This window comes from Hoplias malabaricus, chromosome 15 (assembly GCF_029633855.1).
Source record: "Hoplias malabaricus isolate fHopMal1 chromosome 15, fHopMal1.hap1, whole genome shotgun sequence".
In the NCBI taxonomy this organism is placed as follows: Eukaryota; Metazoa; Chordata; class Actinopteri; order Characiformes; family Erythrinidae; genus Hoplias; species Hoplias malabaricus.
Genome location: NC_089814.1, coordinates 13097289 through 13121295, shown reverse-complemented (window position 1 = coordinate 13121295; position 24007 = coordinate 13097289). Strand labels below are relative to the sequence as shown.

At 40.9% G+C, this 24007-nt stretch overlaps 4 protein-coding genes across 5 annotated transcripts; 3 read left to right on the top strand and 1 right to left on the bottom strand.

The window, feature by feature from the left end:
• Positions 1 to 388: 388 nt before the first annotated feature.
• On the top strand, positions 389 to 3648 carry LOC136668914 (coiled-coil domain-containing protein 152-like). 2 transcript variants are annotated; one of them, XM_066646664.1, is made up of 8 exons: positions 389 to 731; positions 854 to 959; positions 1647 to 1715; positions 1833 to 1897; positions 2084 to 2186; positions 2290 to 2417; positions 2929 to 3004; positions 3082 to 3648. In XM_066646664.1, the coding sequence occupies exons 1-7, from the start codon at positions 672 to 674 to the stop codon at positions 2998 to 3000; spliced, it is 603 nt and encodes a 200-aa protein (XP_066502761.1). In that variant the 5' UTR covers positions 389 to 671; the 3' UTR covers positions 3001 to 3004; positions 3082 to 3648. The 2 variants fall into 2 exon arrangements, with proteins under 2 accessions (XP_066502761.1, XP_066502760.1); XM_066646663.1 differs by having other exon boundaries at positions 2909 to 3004.
• A 152-nt stretch (positions 3649 to 3800) lies between these two features.
• Positions 3801 to 9334, top strand: nim1kb (NIM1 serine/threonine protein kinase). Its single transcript, XM_066646283.1, has 4 exons — positions 3801 to 5016; positions 5385 to 5690; positions 6006 to 6274; positions 7624 to 9334. The coding sequence occupies exons 2-4, from the start codon at positions 5402 to 5404 to the stop codon at positions 8377 to 8379; spliced, it is 1314 nt and encodes a 437-aa protein (XP_066502380.1). The 5' UTR covers positions 3801 to 5016; positions 5385 to 5401; the 3' UTR covers positions 8380 to 9334.
• A 965-nt stretch (positions 9335 to 10299) lies between these two features.
• On the bottom strand, positions 10300 to 12352 carry LOC136668317 (growth arrest and DNA damage-inducible protein GADD45 gamma-like). Its single transcript, XM_066645772.1, has 3 exons — positions 11687 to 12352; positions 11368 to 11575; positions 10300 to 11217 (listed from the first exon to the last, which is right to left on the bottom strand). The coding sequence occupies exons 1-3, from the start codon at positions 12031 to 12033 to the stop codon at positions 11101 to 11103; spliced, it is 672 nt and encodes a 223-aa protein (XP_066501869.1). The 5' UTR covers positions 12034 to 12352; the 3' UTR covers positions 10300 to 11100.
• A 3393-nt stretch (positions 12353 to 15745) lies between these two features.
• LOC136668776 (growth arrest and DNA damage-inducible protein GADD45 gamma-like) lies at positions 15746 to 17501 on the top strand. The gene is made up of 3 exons (XM_066646474.1): positions 15746 to 15948; positions 16981 to 17188; positions 17322 to 17501. The coding sequence occupies exons 1-3, from the start codon at positions 15842 to 15844 to the stop codon at positions 17436 to 17438; spliced, it is 432 nt and encodes a 143-aa protein (XP_066502571.1). The 5' UTR covers positions 15746 to 15841; the 3' UTR covers positions 17439 to 17501.
• Positions 17502 to 24007: the final 6506 nt, after the last annotated feature.

The following is a 24007-nucleotide window of genomic DNA, read 5'->3' as shown; positions in this document are numbered from 1 at the left end:
TTATTATTTTTTTTAATAGTGATGTTTTTACTTAGTTTTATTTGAGATGTGCTCAAATTTAAAGTGTTTAAATTAAATTATTTAAACACTTATTGTTTTAACATTATTATTAAAGTTAATGATACTATAATAATAGTATCAATATTATAACATTAATATGAATAACGTAAAGCATTGAACTATTGCACATTAAACACCGTTTAAAAAATCACTGTCTAGGTTTAAACTCTAAATGATTATTAATAAAATACAATACATTTATTCCAGGATTTATTATATCAAATGGTAAATGAATATCTATCTAAATGTGGTATTTTTGCAAAACAAATCGACGGCCATTTTGGTACTGCCTGAATCTTAATAACTTAGTACACCCTAAGTAGTGCACTACAGAGATCATACAACTCTTGCTCCTACACCCAAATAGTGCACAAAAGTCTCACAGTGCGGTTTTTTTATGGTTTAATATAAATGCACTTGAATGGATGCAGAATTCGTAGTTTCATAAACTACATATTGCACAAATTTGAGTGTAGTGCGCTATTTGGGATGGAGCCTCAAGTAGAAGAGGTGCAGGAGCGCGGCTACTTTTGTCGTTGCTTAGCTATAGCTAGCGATAGCCGTCTTAGCCAGTAATAACATAAACAGAACCGTGTTTTCGGTTTCAGAAAATGAAGAAAACAGCAGTGAATCTGACTAAACTTGTTCAAGATTTTAACCTTCTGGAGCAAGTATATATCGTGAACAACACCACAAATATGTAGCTATTTTAACAGTTGACTTCAATTAGAGAGGTTACTCAGTTACACGTAGCGCTAAGTAAAATTCATTTGCCTGTGTTTGTGTTTACAAGAAAATAACGGAGCTGAACGGGAAGAATAACATTCTCGAAATTAAATTAGACGAAACTAAAAGGCTTTTAAATTTTTCAAAGAACAAGGAAAAACATTTAAGCGAAGGTGAGAAAAGAATTAGCATTATTTTATCCGAGGCCGCGTATCCTCTAACGTATTTTTCCACCAGCGCTGCCATTAATTCTTTGTAGTATAGGTGTTAAATCTAAACAACTTTTAACTAGTGAATGTTATATTGGAAATACCCTCTACATTTTGATTAACAGAGATTCGTTTTTTTAGGGGGGGGGCTATACTCAGTGGGGACCTTTACAGTTTTCTCTTTTTAAATCCTTGCATTTTAGCTCAATAAAAGGTTTATAATTATTTTCTGTGGTGGTGACAGGAGCCAGAGGACACGATCTAGCACGGTCTCAACTAACCATAAGATTATTAACGTTTATTGTCTCTGTTGCTGTGAACAGTGCTTACAAGTTTTTATATAAGACGGTTTCAAAACGGTTTAAAGCTTTATTGTTAAACTACATTTAAAAAAAAAAAACGTACTCAACTAAAGAGCATGGTCTTTGTCTCACCCTAGTGGTAGGCAATGCTCATCACTGCTGAATAAAAGCATTAGATAATAAGGATTACATCCTGACAGGTGACTTCTGAACGGGCACGTTTAGAAACCACTACTTTACTGTAAACTATCTTTAGTTACCCTTACGAAATCAGCAAGAAAGTCACAATTATTTGCCAACAGAAACTACCAGAAGTATGCATATATTAACACCAAATATTTATCTGTAGAGAAAGACAGCCTGCTGGAGACCATCAAAGGCCTCCAGCACACCTTACAGCAACAGAGTGATGTTCGAGGTAAGACATTTTATATGCCAGCCTACAATTCAGTCTTTATAGATATGTAAAATACAAAAACCGTAACTGCAGCATGTGGTTCTAAAACAGTCCTGTGTGTTTATTACCTTCACAAAGTTGAAAAAGAGAAGTTGAAAAATGCTGTTCTTGAAATGAAGAAACAAAATGAAGCTCAAGTGGAGGTATGTTGAAACATATTGGGTTGAATATAAATATACAGGGATATGCTAATGTGTGTGTTTGTTTGTTTATTTATTTATTTATTTATACACCTCATCCTTTTTTCTACACTCACCGTTCAGTTATGGCTGACTGAATGATAAATAATTAACAGATTTTTTGTTGTGATATTTGACCCGTTCATGTAGGAAAGGAACACTTGTGTTCAGAGGCTGGAAAATGAGATGAGCGCTATGAAAGAGCAACACCAGAGGGAGATGAATGACTGTGCTAAAGAGACCCAGAGGAAGTGTGAGTAGGAGCATGTTCTTAAGTGAAATTAGACCATGGTGACAGAGAATAGGCAATTTTGGATGTGGTTTCATAATTTGTAATTTTTACTTTTTGCCAAAAGTGGAGTCTAAAGAGATGGACCTAAAAGAGGCTCTGGATAAAAAGGAAGGTGTTTTGGATGATATGAGAAGGAAAATGAAGGAACAGGAGAAAGAAAATCAAAGCGAAGTCTTGAAGCTACAAATGGAGGTACATTCAAAATATTTTACCAGTTTATAGTAAAGAGTAATTAAACTGATCTTAAGCAAGACTTGACAATTAAATGTAGCAATTCTTCTAGATGTAGAGAATCTAGTGAACGGTAACATCACAGCCTCAATCTCTTCATCACAGTTTCAGTGTTAGTAACCTAGACATTTATCGGTCCATTGGCACAAATGAAAACTTGAAATTGTTTCTGGTTAGAGTAGTTATTTCAGATTTGAAGTTTCTTTATTACTGAAGACTGTTCTATAACTGTTAAGCCAATAGGATGAGTTTAGCCCATCTAAATTTGAATGTTCCCCAATACAAATAGTAGTCTAATATAGGCTGATTTAAGACCAGGTGAAGACACAGCTTAACAAAAGACAACATTTTTGAGGTTAATTTATTTAACAATGAAAATGTCCAATAAAAAAAAGCTAATTGTCACTGAACTTAATTGTGTCTTCATAAACGCTGATTACCTTTGTTCATAGTTTAGTGCTAAACTTGCCAGGGCTCAGAGTGTGGCAGTCGTGGCCCAGCAGCAGCCCCAAGGCCCAGGACTCCTCCCTCAGAGCGTCTATAAAAGAGTGAGTTGCACTACAGTATAATTGTTGGATTTGGCTATTTTAGTCTGTGACTGTATGCTTTTTCTGCTGATATTTAGAAGCTGCAGTTTCTGCAGGAGGAGAAGAACAGAGAAATTGAGGCTCTGCTTCTGAAAGTGAAAGAGCTGGAGCAGCAGAATCTACGTGGTGTGTCTGAGTCACGTCTGAAAAGGAGGAAGATTTGACAGATTGTCCAGTTACACTGCTGGAACTAGGATTGTATTTGGATTTATCCTGCATTTTAGGGTACATTTGTTGTGCAATAACGTCTGACAGAAGTCTTTTGTTACAATTTTGATTGTATAGGAATTCATTAATTTGTTTGTTTGGTTCAGTTTATAAGGAGAGGCACGGCAGACATGTTCAGCATGTGTTCATTACAAATAAACACTGCCACGGAAACCTAAAATCTCATCATTAGAAATGCCTTGTCATTCAACGCCGCCTCTACCCACACCTGCACAGAGATGAGTTGGTTACATAGAATAAAATATCTGGAGAACACTGCCTCTTTCAAAGACAGCTGTAAAAGTGGTTCATATGCCTGGATCTCTGTGACAGACATGTCTTCTTAATGATCTCAAAACACTCATAAACAATGTACATAGATGAGTAGAATATGTCATCCCAGAATTAAACAATAAACATAATTAAAATTTACAATTCTTTTAAGTTTCATGTTCAAACAAAATATTCAGGAAGTACAAACCCCATTTCTCAAAATGTAAATAAAATCATTGTAAAGTGCAAATAATTTAAACAATATTTATCTGCAAAGACTACAAGAAGACATTTCAGATGTTTAAACTCACAAATATGGCTGTGATCTTCAAACCTTCAGAAGGTACAGCATTAAAAATATGATTCTGTAAAAGAAATTGCTGTGTGGGCTCAGAAACACTTGGAAAATCAAATGCAAAGGAGAAATCATATATAAACAAAGGTAAATACTCAGCTGAAGAGATCTGAACTGTTGAGCAGGAATAATCCTATATTAAGCAAAGTGTTGTTAAAAGAAGGTGACGCAACACAGTGGTAAACATGTCAATGACCCAACTTTTTTGAAAGTTGTGGCAGGAATCCAATTCAAAATAGGGAAATATATATTTTTTAAACTCAAATTTCTCAAGTTTCAACATTTGAAATGTAGTCTTTGTACTAGATTCAATTAAATATAGGGTGTAAATCATTCTCTTTTTATTTAAATTTTGCACAGCGTCCCAACTTTTCTTGACATTAGGTTTCTACATTCAGCTCAGTTGAGTATAATCCTGACGTTATTGTGTACACATCAGAGGAACAACACCTGCACGTGCCTGAATGTAAATGCAGCCTACAAGACTCCGTCTAAGGATGTAGCTAAGTATAATCACATTATCTGCCGAATTCTTTTGTGTGTCGAAGAGAGACTGCCCTAATCTCATTTAGTAGTTACATAATGTCTGATCTTTCCCTGTACCCTGAACACACCAGAGATCTATCACATTAAAATCAGATAAAACTTATTCAGTGCAATAAATCTACTGGTTAACTGTTGCCATCCTGTTAACAGCATTTCCGTTGTTATATAGTCAGTAAGAAGACATCAGTGCTGCTTGCCTTTGAGTCTGTCATTTCACCTCATTGTCTTTCATGCTTCACAGGCCTTGCTCTGGGAATTGAGGAGGATTAAGGTACACCTAAATAAAGCTGAGAGATTAAGATACATGACACCAGCATAATCCCTCCCTCGACACTGCAACTAAGACAGACTGATGAAGTGGGAAGGAATAGCAAGGAGGAGGCACCTAAGATTTCCCCAGAAGTTGAGTGTGACGCATCTTTAATGTGAACTGAATGAAATGGAGGACAACATGTAAGGTTTGGTAAATTTTTTTAAAATTATTATTCCATTTATAAGAACAACTCTGGGATGTAGCATGACCACAAATGCTGGCGGTGTTATGACTGGAGGAACTATCGTGCCTTAATCTACCCTTGAAGGCATAACACAGGTAAAAAGCTAAATATATCATTAATATCATACATCTTTTGTCATTGTGAGAGGGTAAATATTTATAGCCGATGTAGTCTTGATCCAGAAGAATTCAAAAGTATTTTTTTTTATAAATTCTGAATATTAAGACTAAACTCATTAAAAGTTATTTAAATGTTATTTCATTTTTACTCTTCCTTTTTTCACTATGAAATCTACCTGAAATGAAAATGTTTTGCAAAGTACTGCAGAATTTTGAACATTGAATAATTTGTAAATAAACAGTTGAATAAATTACAAATGTACCACAGGCCATGAGCTGTACATTCATATAATGAGCTGAGGAAGTTAACTTATGATTTTATCCCCCCTTCGTGATGTTTTTAGCCTTAAACATCAACACAATGCGTGAGGGCACTGGTCAGGTGTCTCCGCATGTGCCACGGCACAGCCTGTATAGCCTGACAGACAGCTCCGACTGTGGGCCAGAAAAGGTGGAAGAGGAGGATGAAGACGAAGATCCACCTCGATGCCTCACACCCCTGGAGAAGTTAACACTGGATATGTGCCATGATGAAAATACCATCAAGGATCTGACTGTAGGAAGACGAATCGGCTTCTATACGATTCGTGGTGAGATCGGCTGCGGAAACTTCTCCAAAGTCAAATTGGCTTTCCATGCACTCACCAAAGGTAAGTTGTTGAAAGATGAACCTTGTAAATGACATGTGTTTTACCAATTTGATCCTAATATATATTATTTATAGCTACTTTAAATGATTAAAAAATTAATCTTTGAAAATATGTTCTGTGTAGCCATGAATGTATAGGTTTGGGGTGTGCACTTAAGCCTCTGCCATTTAAATTAAATTAAAGGAATAATTAAGAGACAAGGCTGATTTGTGGGGTCTCTATGGAAACCTGTTAGTGAAGGTACAAAACTGGAGGCTAAATGGATTAATGCACAATGTCTACTTTGCTTCTCTCTTTTTTGTGCATTCACTACAGACAAGGTTGCTTTTAAAATCCTGGATAAGATGAGGCTGGACCAGCAGACACAAAGGATGCTGTCCAGAGAGGTTTCCAGCATGGAGAGCTTGTATCACCCAAATATTTTGCGCCTTTATGAAGTATTGGAGACACCATGTCGATTATACCTGGTTCTGGAGTACGCTGGAGGAGGAGACCTCCACACCAGGATAAGCACTCAGGGAAAACTCTCCGATACAGACAGCAAGATTGTATTTGCCCAGATCTTATCTGCTGTAAAGCACATGGTCAGTTCCACATCTCATTCCACTCACTATAATACCTTATTTACCAGGTATTAGCAGTCAGCAGGAAAGCCATTTAGGGTCAGATGGACAGTGAATGTACTAAGTCCTGACCCACTCTGAGCTTTGAATTGGGATTCTCCATCGAGAGGAAGTTTTGAAAAGTCTAGACCATAAAGCAGTGGTTCTCAATCCTGGTCCTGGTGGGCCACGGCCCTGAACATTTTAGACATACCTCTGCTCCCAACACACCAAATGCAACGACTGAGCTAATTAACAACCACTTCTAAAGTTGAAGTGGGGGTGATGGAGGGAGAAGAAGACTAAAAGATGCAGGACAGAGGCCCACCAGGACCAGGATAGAGAACCACTTCTACAAAGGTCAAACTTTTTAACAAAGACTTTCAAGTGGTTAATGTCCCTATGCCAACACTTCAAGGGCAAGAGCTTCTGACGCAGAGTCTTATGAGACGTAAGGTAATGCCTCAAGTGTGTAAACAGGAAGCGCTGGTATTACTGTCAGAGATTCAGATCCACAATGCTGCATTAGCCCATGTTGTTGCTGTTGTTGTTGTCATTGTTAGAAGCAGTCTGACAAAATGTTCAGTCATAATAATAAATATTCAAATTTGTCCTTATATAAATATAAGAAACTAAACAAATGCTAATTTGTTAAGGTTATGAAACATTGTATGTAATCTCCAGTTCGTTCTGTCTATATAATGATATCTCAATAACTAGTTTGTGTTAAGTGACTATTTTTGTGTGAGGGCACAAAAATAAACAAACTGCAGGTTAGTTTAGCCTGGACTGCTTTTTGAAGAACACTCAATTCAGGACAGCCATTCAGAAAAGATTTGCAAGTACAGTAATCCCTCGTTTTTCACGGGGGATGCGTTCCAAGACCACCTGCGAAAAAACGAATTTCCGCGAAGTAGAGAAAAGATATTTTTTATGTATTTAACGAGTATTTGGAAAACCCTCCTTGTACTGTTAACAACCCACCCTTTGCATTAAACAGTCATTCTATCATGATTTTCAGCTGGAACCTGGATATCCTACCAGTTTCTTTAATAGAGTCATTTCTAAGCTGTGATTTAGCGTCAGTAAATTTCACTCGGAGGTGGACATGTACTGTACGTAAGTAATACTTATAAATGATATATTTTGTCACGTACAGGCCTAGTCTAATACATGTAAATAATAAAAAAGCCCGTGAAGTAGCGAATCCACGAAAGATGAACCACGAAGTAGTGAAGGATTACTGTATTTTTTTACTTTTGCCAAATGCAATTTTTGGTATGCGATTAACTGCATGTGTAATTTCTTACCGCAACTGCTATATATTTCAGCACGAGATCAACATCATTCATCGGGATTTGAAGGCAGAAAATGTCCTCTACTCCTGCAACGCCTGTGTCAAAGTGGCAGATTTTGGCTTCAGTACGCGGGTCAGCAATCGTAACCAGATGCTGGACACCTTCTGTGGGTCGCCTCCATATGCAGCTCCTGAACTGTTCAAGGATGAGACCTACATGGGGCCACCTGTAGATGTGTGGGCCATGGGTGTCCTCCTTTTCTTCATGGTGGCTGGCACCATGCCTTTCCGCGCTGACACTGTCCCTAAGTTGCGGCGCTGTATACTTGAGGGGAATTATGTCCTGCCTACCTGGGTGACAGCTCCATGTCAGCGTCTGATCCGGGGCATTCTCAATCCAGAGCCTTCAGAGCGCTACGCCCTGGACCAGATGCTGGGCTGTGAATGGTTGTTACCTGTTGAAGTTTTTCGACCTTCTCGAACTTCATACCAGCCCAACCCCATGCACCTGCTGGAGGCTGGTTCAGGAAGGCTGAACCAAGACGAGGAGGAGGTGCTTGTTGCTCTGCAGAAACTGGGTGTGACTGAGGTACACATCCGTAACAACCAGAGCAAGAACAGTCGGAGTCCAGTCACAGGGATTTATCGCATCCTGCTGCATAGGATCCAAAGAAGCAGGGGAAGTGAGGGAGCCCCTGTGATCACAGGTGTAGTCAAAGACCCCAAACGGGACAGTCTTCGTGCATACAGGAATTTACGACACACCTCAAAATTGTGTTTGCTCTCTTAACCCATTAAACCTCTTTGTTTGTACAAATCCATGCAAAGGAAAATAACGAGGGAAATTGTTAAATTATTATGAAGTTATAAGAGAGAGGGTAAGAGATGAGTGAATTAATGTTTTAAGAATTGAACACAGGGCGGCACGGTGGTGCAGCAGGTAGTGTTGCAGTCGCACAGCTCCAGGGACCTGGAGGTTGTGGGTTTGATTCCTGCTCCGGGTGACTGTCTGTGAGGAGTTGGTGTGTTCTCCCCATGTCTGCGTGGGTTTCCTCCGGGTGCTCCGGTTTCCTCCCACAGTCCAAAAACACACGTTGGTAGGTGGATTGTTGACTCAAAATAAAGTGTCCATAAGTGTGAGTGTGTGAGTGAATGTGTGTGTGTGTCTGTGTTGCCCTGTGAAGGACTGGCGCCCCCTCCAGGGTGTATTCCCGCCTTGCGCCCAATGATTCCAGGTAGGCTCTGGACCCATCGCGACCCTGAACTGGATAAGCGGTTATAGACAATGAATGAATGAATGAATGAATTAATTAATTAATTGAACACATGGACTTCACTTTTTCTAGTTTGCAAGGTTCATAGTCTTGCACCGTGTGCATATTAACCTACTTATCATTACTAAAGTGTGTGATGATTTCCATAGTAGCACAGAATATAATTTTATATTAACGTTTTGAAAAAAAAAAAACTTAAACCCTATGTTTTATAAATGACAATGAATTAAATAATGACTTAACAATTTTTATATAATTTAAAATCAATAGGTGATCATCTCAGTTGTACCACACACATAAATGCTTTTATTTTACTCACATTTTGCCCTTAATACTGTATGTCTTCTTATCAACAGAAAAATATAAGAAATAAATATCAAAGAATTCCTCTTGTTCAGATAAAGTTCTGAATGTGTAAGTGCATATAGGATTTAAAAAAATGAAAACATGTGCTTTAAGATTTCAAACATAACAGAGATTAATAATATATAAAATGCATTACTGTGGATTATATATATATATATTGAAAGCTGTAACAAATAAATTGTTGTGACATTTTTCTATTTTGTTAATAAAAGTGCACTGCAATATAGTTTTCTTGTATTTGATGTTTCAGAACACGGTCCATGACTCTGTGCTAGTAATTCTGATATTACCAAAAGAAATTAATTAACATTCTCATTCAATTCATTTGCAATCGATGAAAAAGTGAGGTTAGATTTGGAATCCTAAATATCCAGTAACTCAAAGAAATTTTGACAGGTTTTCTCCAATTGCTGACATGCTTTTAGAGCAGGCTTTTAAATCCGAACAATTACGCATGCATAATTTCTTTTATTTCCAATCTCTTTCACTGGCTACCATCCATCAGAGCTGAGAGTTGCAGCAGGCCTTACAAGAGCCACAGGCTGTTTTTGTGACACTGAGCTTTAATGGCAGCCCAACACCCCCTTCCCCAACCCATGGCCTCCTCATTCTTCACCTCCCATCTGCTCACCACAGCAGATGGATCTGCATGGCAGCTCAGACATCTGCCTCTCCAACAATGGGCCTCTTGTTCAGGCCCCAGTTTGATGGGACAGCGTGTTGCTGCCATTGTGTTGTGGCTCTGCACATGCAGATCAGAGGCCACTGCAATGGGCAGCTGCCACTGTTTACAGCTTCCAATGCAAATTTGCTCAAGAATACTAACTAAGGCAATACAACTTGCCAACTTCAGAGCAGAAACAAAATGACTGATCACAACCAGCCACAGAAAGAAAATAAACACATTACTCTGTAGTCAATTTCAAGATTTTATTAAGCATTTTATGTCAAGTTAAATATTACAATATTTCAGTTTTTCACATTTTCACATCTCAGACATTTCTACATTTCTAACGTGAAATTAAGAGATTTTTTTTTACATGTCACATATTTCCAAAGTGAAACCCTTGGAGTTTTATGTTTTGATTTTTTTTTTTTCCTTTTGACAGATATTTCCAAAATAACATTTTTATTTATTTATTTATATCCCAAGCTTTCTAAAGTGAAGCTATGAAATTTCATTTTCAGCTTTTTTTTTCTTTTCTGTCATCTCAAATATTTCCAGAATGAAACCTTTGGAGATGTTTTCCTCCTTTTCCTCATACTCAGTAAAATCTAAAGTGAACCCTTTAGAGAATAAGACCTTTCTGGAGAGTGGAAAGCCTTTTGCCCACAGTGAAGTGTTTCCACTGGGGAAAGTAGGCGTGGTGGAGTGCAGTCCAGCTCAGAGCTCCGCCTTTTTTAGACAAAAGTCCCGCCTCTTCGGCTGACAGCTTTGCCTGTTCGGCTGTGAGCTCCGCCTCTTGGCTGAAGGCATCGCCTCTTCAACTCGAAGCCCCGTCTCTTTTGTCAGAGACTCCGCCCCTTTTGCTCGAAGACCCGCCTCTCTGCATCTCCAACGCAGCGCCTGTTCGCCTTCGACTCGCTTCTCCTTGCTCTCCAAACCTCATCCGCACAAAGAATGAGGGCCGTCTGCTCGCTGTAGGCCCGGGCTGCCCCTCACTCACACAAACGAGGAGGGGGCTCGGCTCACTGTGCACACACGCGCGCGCACACGAGGAGCCACATGAGCGTCGCCCGGGCCGGTGCAGGCACGTGCGCTCTCGCGCTTTCATAAGCCTCCACAGGAGCTTGATCAGAATGATCCTCAATCCTCAGAAAAGAGGAGAGTATACATTTACTTCAAATTCAGCAACAGCCCAGAGAGCAGCTCAGCGCACGGGCAGACTCACTTCCGGGACCCAGTCGTGACAGCTGCGGCTCTCCGCACAGAACATGTGCAGCTTTTCCAGAGCGGGGTCTTCCCATGAGCCTTCTTCAGTGGGCATCTGTTGGAGGAAAACAAGCACAAGTATGAGCCACGGGCAGCACAGACAGAGCTGAAGTTGATCAGACAGTGTATTGTGTAGTTACAAAGTTGCATGCCAAAGTCAGGGCAGCACAGGGCTGTATTCATAGAGAGAGAAGAGGGTGCGTACCGTGATGAGCACGCAGTGAGCGTCCTCCAGCTGCCCCGCTTTGTCCACCAGCAGCTCAGCAAGGCGCTGCGCGTCGCTCACCCTCACGATGCTGATGTCGTTGTCGAAACAGAAAGCCTGGATGAGGGTGAAGTGGATCTGCAGAGCGATGTCACACTCAAACTCCTCGTCCATCGCCAGCACGCAGAAAGACACACTGTCCGGATCACTGCAGGCGGAACAAAGTACAGATACGTTAAAACTCTGGAGCACAACTCACAAATAACACTGTAAGAACTGAGGGGAAACTTCTAGCTCATATTTATCTCAAAATACTTACACATTCATGACTTTAGCAGACTCGTACACGCCGATGGTCAGACACTCGTTGGCCTTGGCGGACTCGAGCGCCTCCTGCAGCGCCTCTCCAGCGCGGCGAGCTTTCTCATTGCAGCTCTGAACGGGAACTTCCTCCAGAGTCATGGTGAGGTTTGTTAGTTTCCACAAAGGTAGAAGCAAAAGAAGCAGAAGTAAAGCGAGTAATCCCGAAAGGATCTGGTGCCGAATCACAGCAGACCTCCAGCTTTTATACTGTTCTGGCTCGTGGCAGCTGGTGAAAGCCCCGACCGCTGATTGGCTGAGCCGAGGTGGTTCCCCCATTCTGATTGGCTGAACCCAAGGGTGCATTGGTATGCTAATATGTATTGTTACAGCGTGGCTCGTGGCAGATTGATGGAGATGCTAATACGTGCGCGCGCTCGTGTTTTGGCCTACAGACTTTAGGTTTTCTCATTTAGATGAAGTTTGATTAAACCTGTATATGTCGTGGAAGTGTTAAAGTGTTTTCAACAATTGCTGGCAGCTAGAAAACTTTAATCATTTATTAATAAATCACCAGCATTTATTAATGATCTACCAAGTGGGCAAATCATACAATTAAATACAACTTGTAAATGGCTACTGGGTTGAGTCAACTCTCACAGCATTTGAGACTTGTTAGCAGGAAGGAAATAATTTTAAAACAGAATGATTACTAGTTTTTGAGCTAAGAGAGAAAGTGTGAAGAGTATTGAGGTGACAGAGTACGAGCGAAGGGCTTTAGAGCCCCCCCCACCCCCCCAAACACACCCCACCCTCACCAGGCAGAGGGGCAGGTGGAGTGTGGCCATCTGTGGAAGGGCTGAAACGGCCCTATTGTGAGTGGAGAAACTTTTATTATTAGAGCTGTATAGAAATGCAAATGAGTCGCGCGTGCCGTGACGCCCCGCAGGACAATCTGCCTCGCGCCGGCTACGAGTCACGTGACGCGCCGGCAGCAGCTTTCTGCGGGGCAGTTTGCAAATTCGTACAATAAAAGTGCACATGCAAAGTGGGTTTGTGGTACACCGGCCGAGTAAGCTTTCGTGCACGCGCGCACTTACGTGTTAATCTCCAAACGTTAATGTGAGGTTCAAATATAAAGCTATGTGCAATGTAAGCATTTTAACTTGCACATTTCAAAGCGCAAACTTGATCAAAACTCTCAAATCAAGCAGAAGTTGAGATGCAAATACAGATATCGATATGCAACTTCCAATACAATTTACAGTTAAATAAAAAGTCATAAGAGGATATTTTTGTGAACCACGTTTTCTAGAATTACCGTGTCTTACTGCATGTTAGAACGATAACTCCTATTTAGGACCGCAGATAAAATGTATTGTGGTTACAGAGGGCAACAGACTGGCAGATACAGGCCTATTGTTAACATGCAGGAGCAGATGGAGTTGCCTCCCCCCACTCAGCCCTATTGAGCCAGCCATTGAAGGGCTTCCATCACCCTAGCACCCACCACTAGGCCTATTGTTCATGTACCACACTAAAACAATCAAAAGGAAACCCAGAAATAGATTTAATAGCATATACTAACCCATTTCACCACAATTAGAAAGACAACTCTAATCCTCGTCTGTAGCTGTTGTTGTTTTTCAACTTTACGTTTATACGTTACTTTAGACAATGAGGAAACTCGTGTTTTTTTTTTTTGTTATATTTCAGCACACTTATGTCTGATTGGATGTCTGGTGAGTCAACTTTAAACCCTGCTTTCGTGCAACTTGAGCAGCAGCCAAAACCCACACCACATTCACGAGCTGGTGCAGCTGCTGAGGCGCGTGCAAGTTGCAGCACATCTGCAGGGCGCAGTGACAGGTGTCAAATGGAGCCACTCCGGCGCGTGCAGCCACTGTAACAACCCCCACCCCCCACCCCCGGTCTCCGGTCCCATTCACTGCTGCTGTGAGTCATTATCCTCAGACCTCCATGAGCCGCGTGCTGCCAGCTGCCACTGAAACCAAGAACAAACAGCAGCAACTTTCATCATCTGCCTCGGTTTGTAATGACACCCCCCCCCTCCGTGCGCCCCCAACCGTGATCAATGAAATCTCCACCATTATGAAAGAGGATCTATTGTAATACTACAGGAATGTCTACAGGATTCCTCTAGGAGTCTTACAGTGATTTCAGACAGGGTCTAATCTGTAGAAAAGATGATCTGACTAAACCTTAAAATAGTACTCTAACAGCAAGAGCTTGAATTTTATTAACTTTTTTTTTTTTTTTTTTTGAAAAAGATAACTGGGCTGTAACTTGATCACTAGTTTAGTACAAAACTGTAAATACTTTGTCGACTTCGCCACCTCAGTTCAAAACTGTCGACCAAATATCAGTAATCAGTTTTTGTGTGTTTTTATTTATTTATTTATTTTGCTTTTACATGAATGACAGTCTAATTAGAACCTGCCATTTCTACTGCACACGTTTTTAATCGCTGATTTTATTTTATTTTTAGGTGCACGCGCTAACTGCAGCAGGAGTGAGATGAAAGTTCGTCTTCGATTATTCTTTGTCTGGTGTCGCTGTGAATAAAGGCACATGCTGCAGAGCATTAGTCAGGAACTGATAGTGATCTGAAAGCTTTGGCTTTATTGACCCTTAACCCCCCCCCCCCCCCCCGTTGCTATAGTGACAGAGAAGCATCCCCAGATGGCACGCGCCTAGAGTAAAAGGCCACCTCAGCGCGACCCGCGCGTGTCTGATATGATCAGGCAGAAATAAAGCAGAAGTGTGAGGACAGTTTGTCTGAAACACACCGAAATAATTCCTCTTTGTGTCCTGACAACATGCTAAAACACACAGGACTTTATTCTCGGACTTAGACTTGGCACTGCGGCTCAGGAACTTTCTTTATTTATTTTGGTGTGTGTTTGATATTGTTTAAATTCATTGGTCCATGGAGCTCTTGGCTAAACCACACAGACTATCTCTCAGCATATTTGTAAATATAATAAAAGTGACAAAGGTGAAATACATTAAAGAAAGAAAATAAGTCTCACAAAGAATCTTTGTTTTTTTGTTTCAGTTACCATTGTAATGTATACGTTATTATTGTAATTCTCTATCATTAAAAATAATAATAATAAAAAAAATAATAACAATAATATATATATATAAAATCACAGAAGTTTTCAGCAGTGACTTCTATCAGAGACTCAGACCTAGTTCACCTCCGCGACACTGACCCAACTTCAGCTTTAGATATAACCCCGCCCACAGCACCAACCTGATTCACTTACTCCAACTCTTATATGAACATTATCAGACACCCTCACCTCCCCCTCTAGAGATACTGTATAGCTACAGCTCCACCCACAGCACCAACTGATACCCTGACCCCACCTCTATACACACCGTCAGAGACACTCCGCTTTAACCGATACCGTAGTTCAATCATTATATATATATAACACTGACATGAATAAAACTCCACCTTATACCCACCACTACACTAATCTACTTCATGATCAATAACTCACATTTCAGTTAGTTCATTGCACATTAACACATTGCCTAACACTTTCTTTGGGTCTGAGTCTTGCATGCTGTTAGGCAGTGGTGTGGATTCTGGGATTGTTACTGTTCAGAGCAAAATAACGGATGTAAGCTGTAAAAAATGTGTAATTTTTTATTATTTTTTAAAGATTGTATACACGTCTGTTTATTGGAGTGGAATTCTTTTGGCAAATATCTTGTGCTCATTTGGAACCAATGTATTCTTTGAAATCAAGTCCTGACAATACTCGAACAGAAAAAAAGACCAAACATTCAAATCCCTCCACCCTCTGGAGAAAAGCTGTGCTGTCAGAAATTAAGCTGAATAAAATGGTAAAAGCTGAGAGGCCGAACTCTGACCCTTTCTATAAAGAAACGTTTAGAAATCCTGCCAATCTTAAGGCACGCGCCTTCTGCCTTTCATCTCCCGCTGATCAGCCAATGAGGGCGGTCCCTGGCACGAGCGCGTGCCACGCTCCGCCTATAAAAAGTGGTCGCGTGCCGGGAGGATGTCGCTCCACATTTTCACCTGGCTGTACACACACAGTCACCCTCTCACACACTCTCTCTCTCACACACACACACACACACACGCTTCTAAACGAGAAACAAATCCCACAATCCTATGAAGATGGTTTCTGAGGGCGCGTGCCTGCTGGACGCTGTGATATGCGCGCGGGATGAGGGTCGTCTCACCGCGGGGGTGTATGAGTGCGCTAAAATCATGAACGAGTAAGTATCATGAGACTTCACACACTTAAACATGGCTCTTCAATGTCGCTTTGTGTTTTTTTGTGTTTCATTACTAAACTGGAACTCTTAGAGGAACCTACAGCACGTGGCTTCCTGTACAACCATTTTGTGTCATGTATGTATGCTTGGATTAGCCTAGTTGTTACATTAGCCTGACTTTTAACATTAATGGTCCAAGTGTAGTTGATTGTCACGCACTGGAGGTACGGTTAGATGATTTTGTTTGAGAGTTTAATGAGAGGACTAGTGATTAGTATTTGTATTAAAGTCAGGATTATGGAATGTACATTGAAGATAATGGACAATAAACCCATCAAACTGCATGCTGACCTGAGATCAGCTTATGTCAGTTCCAGCTCTAACAGTGACTAAAGAGAGAGATTGCGATGAGACCTGATCTTAGACATGCATTCCTATTCAAAGACTAGAATTAGGGACACGGTTGGAATCAATAGAACCAGCTGTGGTTGGTAGCCACCAGACTAGGATTGGATTCCTAGCTTGGGCAGACTTCTTATGTCTTCTGATGCCTATGTTCCAGGGTTGTTTCAGGCATCTGTAATCTACTGAGTGCAGCTGGCCCTTGAACCACATTGAAAATTCCTTTCCATGGTTGTGGGCCCACGGCAATGCTCTTGGCATAAATGATGTTGAGTCAGTTTCCAGACCTTCTCGATTTGCTTGGGCAGGCACCAGTTAAGAGTCTTGGGCAGCTGACAGAAACAGATACTGAAATGGCTGCTGTAAATGTAATTTACTGCTGTAAATGTAAAAGCAGCTTAAAGTATGATTCTTGATTTGAAGATGAAGATAAAGACAATGACCAATGGCTTATCAAAGTTCCTAAAGTAAAAATGTTGATCTGGGGTCATCAGATCAGAAGTCTAGTCCTAGTGTGGAGCTGCTTGATGGACTTCAGCGCTTAGAGGGAGCATGTATATATTCACAGAGCCAAGTAGCTAGTTCTAGTCCAGCTTGTGTGTTGATGGACTTTTCCCTCTGGTCCTGCAGTGATCCGGACAGTGTGTCTTTCTGCGTGCTGGCGATGGACGAGGAGTTTGAGTGTGACATCGCTCTGCAGATCCACTTCACCCTCATCCAGGCTTTCTGTTTCGACAACGACATCAGCATCGTGAGAGTGAGTGACTCACAGCGCCTTGCTGAGCTGCTGGTGGACAAAGCGGGGAAGCTGGAGGACACTCACTGCATGCTCATCACGGTACGTGCTCATCAGCCCTGTGCTGCCCTGACTTTGGCATGCAACTTTGTAACTACACAATACACTGTCTGATCAACTTCAGCTCTGTCTGTGCTGCCCGTGGCTCATACTTGTGCTTGTTTTCCTCCAACAGATGCCCACTGAAGAAGGCCCATGGGAAGACCCCGCTCTGGAAAAGCTGCACATGTTCTGTGCGGAGAGCCGCAGCTGTCACGACTGGGTCCCGGAAGTGAGTCTGCCCGTGCGCTGAGCTGCTCTCTGCACCGTGGCTGCATTTGAAGTAAATGTATACTCTCCTCTTTTCTGAGGATTGAGGATCATTCTGATCAAGCTCCTGTGGAGGCTTATGAAAGCGCGAGAGCGCACGTGCCTGCACCGGCCCGGGCGACGCTCATGTGGCTCCTCGTGCGCGCGTGTGTGTGTGTGTGTGTGTGTGCACAGTGAGCCGAGCCCCCTCCTCGTTTGTGTGAGTGAGGGGCAGCCCGGGCCTACAGCGAGCAGACGGCCCTCATTCTTTGTGCGGATGAGGTTTGGAGAGCAAGGAGAAGCAAGTCGAAGGCGAACAGGCGCTGTGTTGGAGATGCAGAGGACATGGGTCTTCGACCGGAAATGGTAGGGCCCCTTACAGAAGAGGCGGGGCTTTGAGCGGAAGAAGGGCTGCCTTCAGCCAACAGGCGAAGGTCAAAAAGGCAGGGCTCTGAGCTGGACTGCACTCCACCACGTCTACTTTCCCCAGTGGAAACACTTCACTGTGGGCAAAAGGCTTTCCACTCTCCAGAAAGGTCTTATTCTCTAAAGGGTTCACTTTAGATTTTACTGAGTATGAGGAAAAGGAGGAAAACATCTCCAAAGGTTTCATTCTGGAAATATATGGGATGTCAGGGGGAAAAAAACAAAAAAAACATAAACATAAAAAAGTCTAAATATTTCATCTGGTAATTTAGAGATGTAAAAAAAAATCTCAAAGTTTAACTTTGTTAACTGCCAATATTTAGAGGGAAAATTAAAAATAAACATCAGGAAAATCTCTGAAGGTTTGGAAATATTTGAGGTGTCTGAGGAAAAAAAGAAAAAAAAATACCCTACACATTTGAGTTTGTTTTGTGTTAGTTCTGACTGTAGAAATAATAATTGGAAACTTCTCTGTAATGTGAGTAATATGAATAAATGTGACTAAAAATCATAAAATTTAACTGGTGTATTATTTTTCTTTGATGGTCATGTATCAAGCTGAATGTTAATTTCTGTCTCTTGCTCAGAATTAAGGTGAACATCAGAAACTGGCATTAGTTTGTGTACAGTTCATTCACTTTAATGAGCATTCTTAAAGAACTGCTCCACATAAACCTCACCAATACACGTGGTCTAACCTAAGTAAGCGTGGGATGTTAAAGAGTAAACCTACTTTTAAAAAGAATGCTTTTATTGAACGTTCTTTCAGGAAACATTGTAACAGCAAACAGCTGGAAAACAAATCTGGGCCTCATTTTATAAAACTTTTTTTAAGCACAGATTTGCTTTGACTGTAAGTAGTGAGTTATTAACTTATTATTATTTATTTATTTTTTAACTTGGAGGGTGTACTACTACCTCTGAGCTAGCCACCATTTCCAATTTCTCTTTGAACTGCTAACACAACTCTCCTGGACAGCTAACACATTCAGAGAAGAATATTAACTGCCCACATGTGAGATATTATTACAGCAGGACTTCATGTTATAAAATATAGAAATATAAAAAAAATCTAATTTCAGATCTGACTGGCAACATGAGCCTAGTGTTTATATAAATCTGCAAACCTGCAGACATCACACAGGCTTTCATACAAAGCTGGCAGCAAAGGAAAGCAGGTCAGGACAAGCTCATAGAGCAGTGGGTTTTCTGAAGCAGGTGCAATAACAAAAGACAGCTTCATCAGTGATAAGCCAGTAAAACGGGGCTATGAGCATGCTGAGCTTTCCGCCTCATTTCTGTTTCTCAGATTTACTCTCCCTACAAAATAATTTACATTTACATTTATGCATTTGGCAGACGCTTTTATCCAAAGCGACTTACAAAAGAGGATCTAACATTCGAACTACAGCACAAATTATACAAAATACCTTACATTAAGTGCAATATGCCAGGCCACACCAAATAATACAATAAATTATTTAATATTTATATAGCACTTTTCCCAAGGCTCCCATTTCACAATCAAAGGGTGGAATGAAGACGGGTAAACATACACAAAATTAATACATGGAGGAACCCCACTGGAAAAAAATAATAGCGAACTGAAGACATAACATACTACTGGGAAAAGCAGAGCAACATGATTATAATTTAGCTAACAGCAGGACGAGATGTATAAGACAGGGAGAACAGGTGGGTCTTCAGCTGAGATTTGAAAGCTGAGATGAGGAGATACTATGAAGGATCTGAAGAAGCTTATTTTAGGATTTTGAAAGATCTGACACCAATCTTTGAAATCACAAGTGACCCATGACTGAAATGAGTACGTGTCAGAGTAAAATGATAGAGTAACTCTGAGGGGTAAGATTTCACTCTGAGTGTGGGACAGAGATGTGCAATGCTGCAAGACATCTTCACCAAGAAGTTAACATTGGCTGCAAGTAAAGCATCTAAAAACACACTGTTTCTGTAAGTCCTGGGAAGGCTTAAGCAGAACTGTGTCCAGGTTGACAGTCAGTTCTGAACACGTTACTAGTGCATTTGTACCAACTAGTAAAATAGCAGTGTCATCAGAGTAGAGTTTGAGGAACTTAATATGCATTCACTGTTTGATGTCACAGTAGGCATCTACCTGAGAGGGTGTCATGAGTGCAGTAGAATCTGCTCATCATCAGCATAGCAATGAATATTAAGGCTGTAGTTTCTGATAATCCGACCAAACAGAAAATGACAAAGAACAGATCCCAGAGGGACACCTTGAGTAACTGGAGAAATGGGAACCGTGTTTATGAACAGAAATAAAGTATTTTTGATCAGTATCAGTGAGATGAGACATGGGCCAGGAGAGAACAATGGGATAGAAGCATTTTATGCTAAACTTTATTGAATTAAGAAGAATGAGGTTTTTGAGTGCACCAGAGTCAGTAGAGAGTTGAAGATCAGTAACTACTGTCTCTGTGCTGAGAGACTGACAAAGACCAGCTTGAATGGGCTCATAGAAATTACTGGCAGCTAGGTGTGTCTGCAATTGAGAAGCAAAAACTCTTTGCATATCTTTAGAGTTTTTAGATGGTAGAAATATAATTTACATAATGTTTTGGGAGGGAGTGTGTGAAATCAAGCTCAACAATCAGCTCAAGTCACATTTTATCCGGATATTCCTTTTGAGTTTGAGATTCTTTCAACTTCTACAATGTGTTTTTCAAACACTCAGTGGCAAGCATCAACACCAGGAAGTTATGGAAGAATGGAGTGTTCCTAACGGTCATAAACTATAAATGAACTGTTTATGTGTTTATTCAATAAGAACAAGTGAGATTTAGTTGAGAGAATTAACCACTGAATCTCACAGAAAGAAATCAAACACCAAGCCAATGTTATCACCACTGTTACTGCATATCAGATACGAGGATGTATTCTATTATGCATATAAATAAATAATGTCACAGAAAATATATTCTTTACAAAAGTGGGGTCAGAAATATAGCTCCAGTAAATATACACTGGGACCTTTACATATTAACTCTAACTAAAAGGATACAATCATTTTAATTCACTTTAGTTAACAACATGTCGAATGTTATGTGATTTACATAAACATTAAAATAATATCACAAAAGAGATATTGTTAACTAAATAATCCTGATTTTGTAATCTGTTCACATGGATGAGTGATATCAGTAATAGAATCACTAATGCTAATTTTACTCCTTACTTCTTAATAGGATATATACGGAATAATTAAGCGCTCACTTGTTGCCTCAAGGCCTTTCACTGCAGGCTCAGACACCAACAGCTTGTGATTGGCTGAGAAAGTACCATCTGGCCGATGAACAACAAATCCCACATGAGCTCAAATGTCTCTCTCATGTAGTTCAGCATGAGCAGCAAGAAAGGACCTGAAAGTCAGGTAGGCTTCAGTTCAGGTGCTGAAACACTGGCTGGTTTTTGTTAAGCACCTCAGCAAATGATAACAGGATTAGAGTTAACTTTTTACAAATAAATACTAAAAATAAGAAGGAAGTGTGAGGTATTTCTCTTGGTGCATTTAACATTACTTTTTAATAAATGTAAAATAAAATGAATACAATATTGTTCCAAAGTTGGAGAGTACCCCTTTCTTTCCTAGAGCTCAAGTACTTAATGTTACAGTAATAATAAATATAATGAAAAATTACACAAAAGCCTTAGGAACTAAACATAATATCAGCTTTCGTACTTCTTAGATTTATTGTTTAATTTTTAGAGAAATCTGCAGGGGAAAGTTTCTATTTCAACTAAATTTAGTCTAAATTGTAGTTTTAGAATTTAGCTGTATTTTCTGCTGCTTTCTTAAGGTCCAAGAAATTACACGCACATTCTGTAAAAAGTACATATTACAAACAAGATCTGCAGTGGTACAGTTACTGATTTTCTTTTTTTTAAGTGGATCATATGGTGCAATATAGTACATCACTACTGACAAACTCTCTGCAGACGACCTCAACATCTAAACTGTGGTTTCACTCACTCCAAACAAAAACGATATTATACCAGTGTATATAAATACATCACATCCTTTTTTAGAAACCACCCCAAATTCTAAACTGTGATTTCTCTCATTTGAACAGGTTAAAGCAAGTATTTGCAAATGAATTAAGCCCCCTGCACTGTATTGTAAGAGCCAACAGCTGAACAGTATGTGTGACCTCTGGCCCTTAAGCTCTGATCCAGACTTCCAGAGGGTAAAGCAGCAATCAAATAAGTCTTTGAAGAACAATGCAGCAGTCGGCATTCATTGTGCTTTAAACCACACCAAGCTCTGACAAACTCAAACAGATCCCCAAAGCCCACCATACTCCAGTCTACCCAGCAATCAGGACACAAAACCTGCTCCATCTGCTGCAGACACATAATGAGCCGTGGTTTAGGTGCACGGTGGGAGGAGGAGGGGGAGAGGAAGAGGAAGAAGAGGAACGATAGCCTTGTGCCTGGCACAAGCCAACTCCCTTTCAGCCACAATCCCTCAGGGGACCTGCAGCTACCCCCACAGAGCACTCTCCACAAAGGCGTCCTGCAGGTCTGACTGGGTGCCATTTCGAGGGCGTGTCTGCTAAGGGCTCAGGGGCCAAGGGGTGGGGCCACGGGTAGAATTGTATTGCACTGATTGATGTAACTTACTGATATAATCTACAATTATACAGTCTATACCGTGTATTACACACTGTAGTATCTGTAGACTTAATGTCCAAGGCCTTAGGCCTGCGTACCTCCTTCATGACGCTTAACAATACTTCAGACAGTTTGAATTGTTAATAGTTTAATTACAAAATAATTAGCATCTGAATGTAACCAGTCCAGTCATTTAAGCAGTTAATACTGATATATAAATGGTAACATACTTTTCATACAGTCTGAGCTGTTGACCTACTCACCAGGGTCTGTTGGTCTGCCATTGTCCTGCAGGAGGGCACATGTTTGCACTGTACATCCCTGCATCTTTCTTTTGTATTGTATGCATGGAATTGTATTTATCATTCATATTGCACAAACTGGGCGGCACGGTGGCGCAACAGGTAGTGTCGCAGTCACACAGCTCCAGGGACCTGGAGGTTGTGGGTTCGATTCCCGCTCCGGGTGACTGTCTGTGAGGAGTTGGTGTGTTCTCCCCGTGTCCGCGTGGGTTTCCTCCGGGTGCTCCGGTTTCCTCCCACAGTCCAAAAACACACGTTGCAGGTGGATTGGTGACTCGAAAGTGTCCGTAGGTGTGAGTGTGTGAGTGAATGTGTGTGTCTGTGTTGCCCTGTGAAGGACTGGCGTCCCCTCCAGGGTGTATTCCCGCCTTGCGCCCAATGATTCCAGGTAGGCTCTGGACCCCCCGCGACCCTAAATTGGATAAGCGGTTACAGATAATGGATGGATGGATGGATTGCACAAACTTGTTTTCTGTCCTGATAATGGCAGTTAGGCTGAATTGAATTAAAGGGCACATAGATTTCAGGGAGGTTGCATTGATGAGGCTGGGGGCTACTTTGCACTCCTCTTTTCAGCTGTCCTGCTGTATGTGGGGTGGGGGGGCTTTAACTGCCCTGTCACAATATTTCATTATCTGTACACCAATGCCCCTCCCCCTTCCTCTGCTGTTCTACAAGAGCTCTTCCTAACACTCGGCTCTGTCCTGAGTGGCTTTTTCAACCCCTCCCTGGCCCCGTCCGCTCAACTCAAAGTAAAACACTGAACTGCGTTTGCCCCTGGAGCAGCAGCAGATGGTTCTGAAGGATGACAGGGGCTAGGAGCAGCCCCTTGTTGCCCTGGACACAGCCATCGGTATTCCTTTTGTCTCAGCAGATACCTTATCCTTATCTAGGTCAATCGTGTATGCGCTACCTCAGAAAGAAAGCAAAATATTTAGTGTCTTACTATCTCTTCTTATATTTTGATGCAAACAGTTTTTACAGCATTTGATGTGTGAGAGAATGTGTTGGTTTGTTTGTTTACATGCAGAGATTGTGCATCTGTGAGTTGGGGGTCAGGGGGCAGTTGCTAAAGGGTATGGGGATTTTGAAATCATTGATTATTTGATATTTTGAAATAAATACTTTGAAAATAATCCAGTGTACTCAATTATGTCAAGCTATCTTTATTTAACTGACTAATACATGCACA

Bases quoted from the DNA above. Each gene is read 5' to 3' on its own strand.
- LOC136668317 (XM_066645772.1), bottom strand. From the start codon at position 12,033: ATGCACCCTTGGGTTCAGCCAATCAGAATGGGGGAACCACCTCGGCTC. The intron at 11,576-11,686 runs GTAAGTATTTTG...TTCCGCCTGCAG, and splicing joins TCTGCTAAAGTCATGAATGT to TGATCCGGACAGTGTGTCTT. The intron at 11,218-11,367 runs GTACGCACCCTC...TTCCTCCAACAG, and splicing joins CTCACTGCGTGCTCATCACG to ATGCCCACTGAAGAAGGCTC.
- LOC136668914 (XM_066646663.1), top strand. From the start codon at position 672: ATGAAGAAAACAGCAGTGAATCTGACTAAACTTGTTCAAGATTTTAAC. The intron at 2,418-2,908 runs GTACATTCAAAA...CTTTGTTCATAG, and splicing joins TCTTGAAGCTACAAATGGAG to TTTAGTGCTAAACTTGCCAG. The intron at 3,005-3,081 runs GTGAGTTGCACT...GCTGATATTTAG, and splicing joins CTCAGAGCGTCTATAAAAGA to AAGCTGCAGTTTCTGCAGGA.
- nim1kb (XM_066646283.1), top strand. From the start codon at position 5,402: ATGCGTGAGGGCACTGGTCAGGTGTCTCCGCATGTGCCACGGCACAGC. The intron at 5,691-6,005 runs GTAAGTTGTTGA...CATTCACTACAG, and splicing joins TTTCCATGCACTCACCAAAG to ACAAGGTTGCTTTTAAAATC. The intron at 6,275-7,623 runs GTCAGTTCCACA...TATATATTTCAG, and splicing joins TATCTGCTGTAAAGCACATG to CACGAGATCAACATCATTCA.
- LOC136668776 (XM_066646474.1), top strand. From the start codon at position 15,842: ATGAAGATGGTTTCTGAGGGCGCGTGCCTGCTGGACGCTGTGATATGC. The intron at 15,949-16,980 runs GTAAGTATCATG...CTGGTCCTGCAG, and splicing joins TGCGCTAAAATCATGAACGA to TGATCCGGACAGTGTGTCTT. The intron at 17,189-17,321 runs GTACGTGCTCAT...TTCCTCCAACAG, and splicing joins CTCACTGCATGCTCATCACG to ATGCCCACTGAAGAAGGCCC.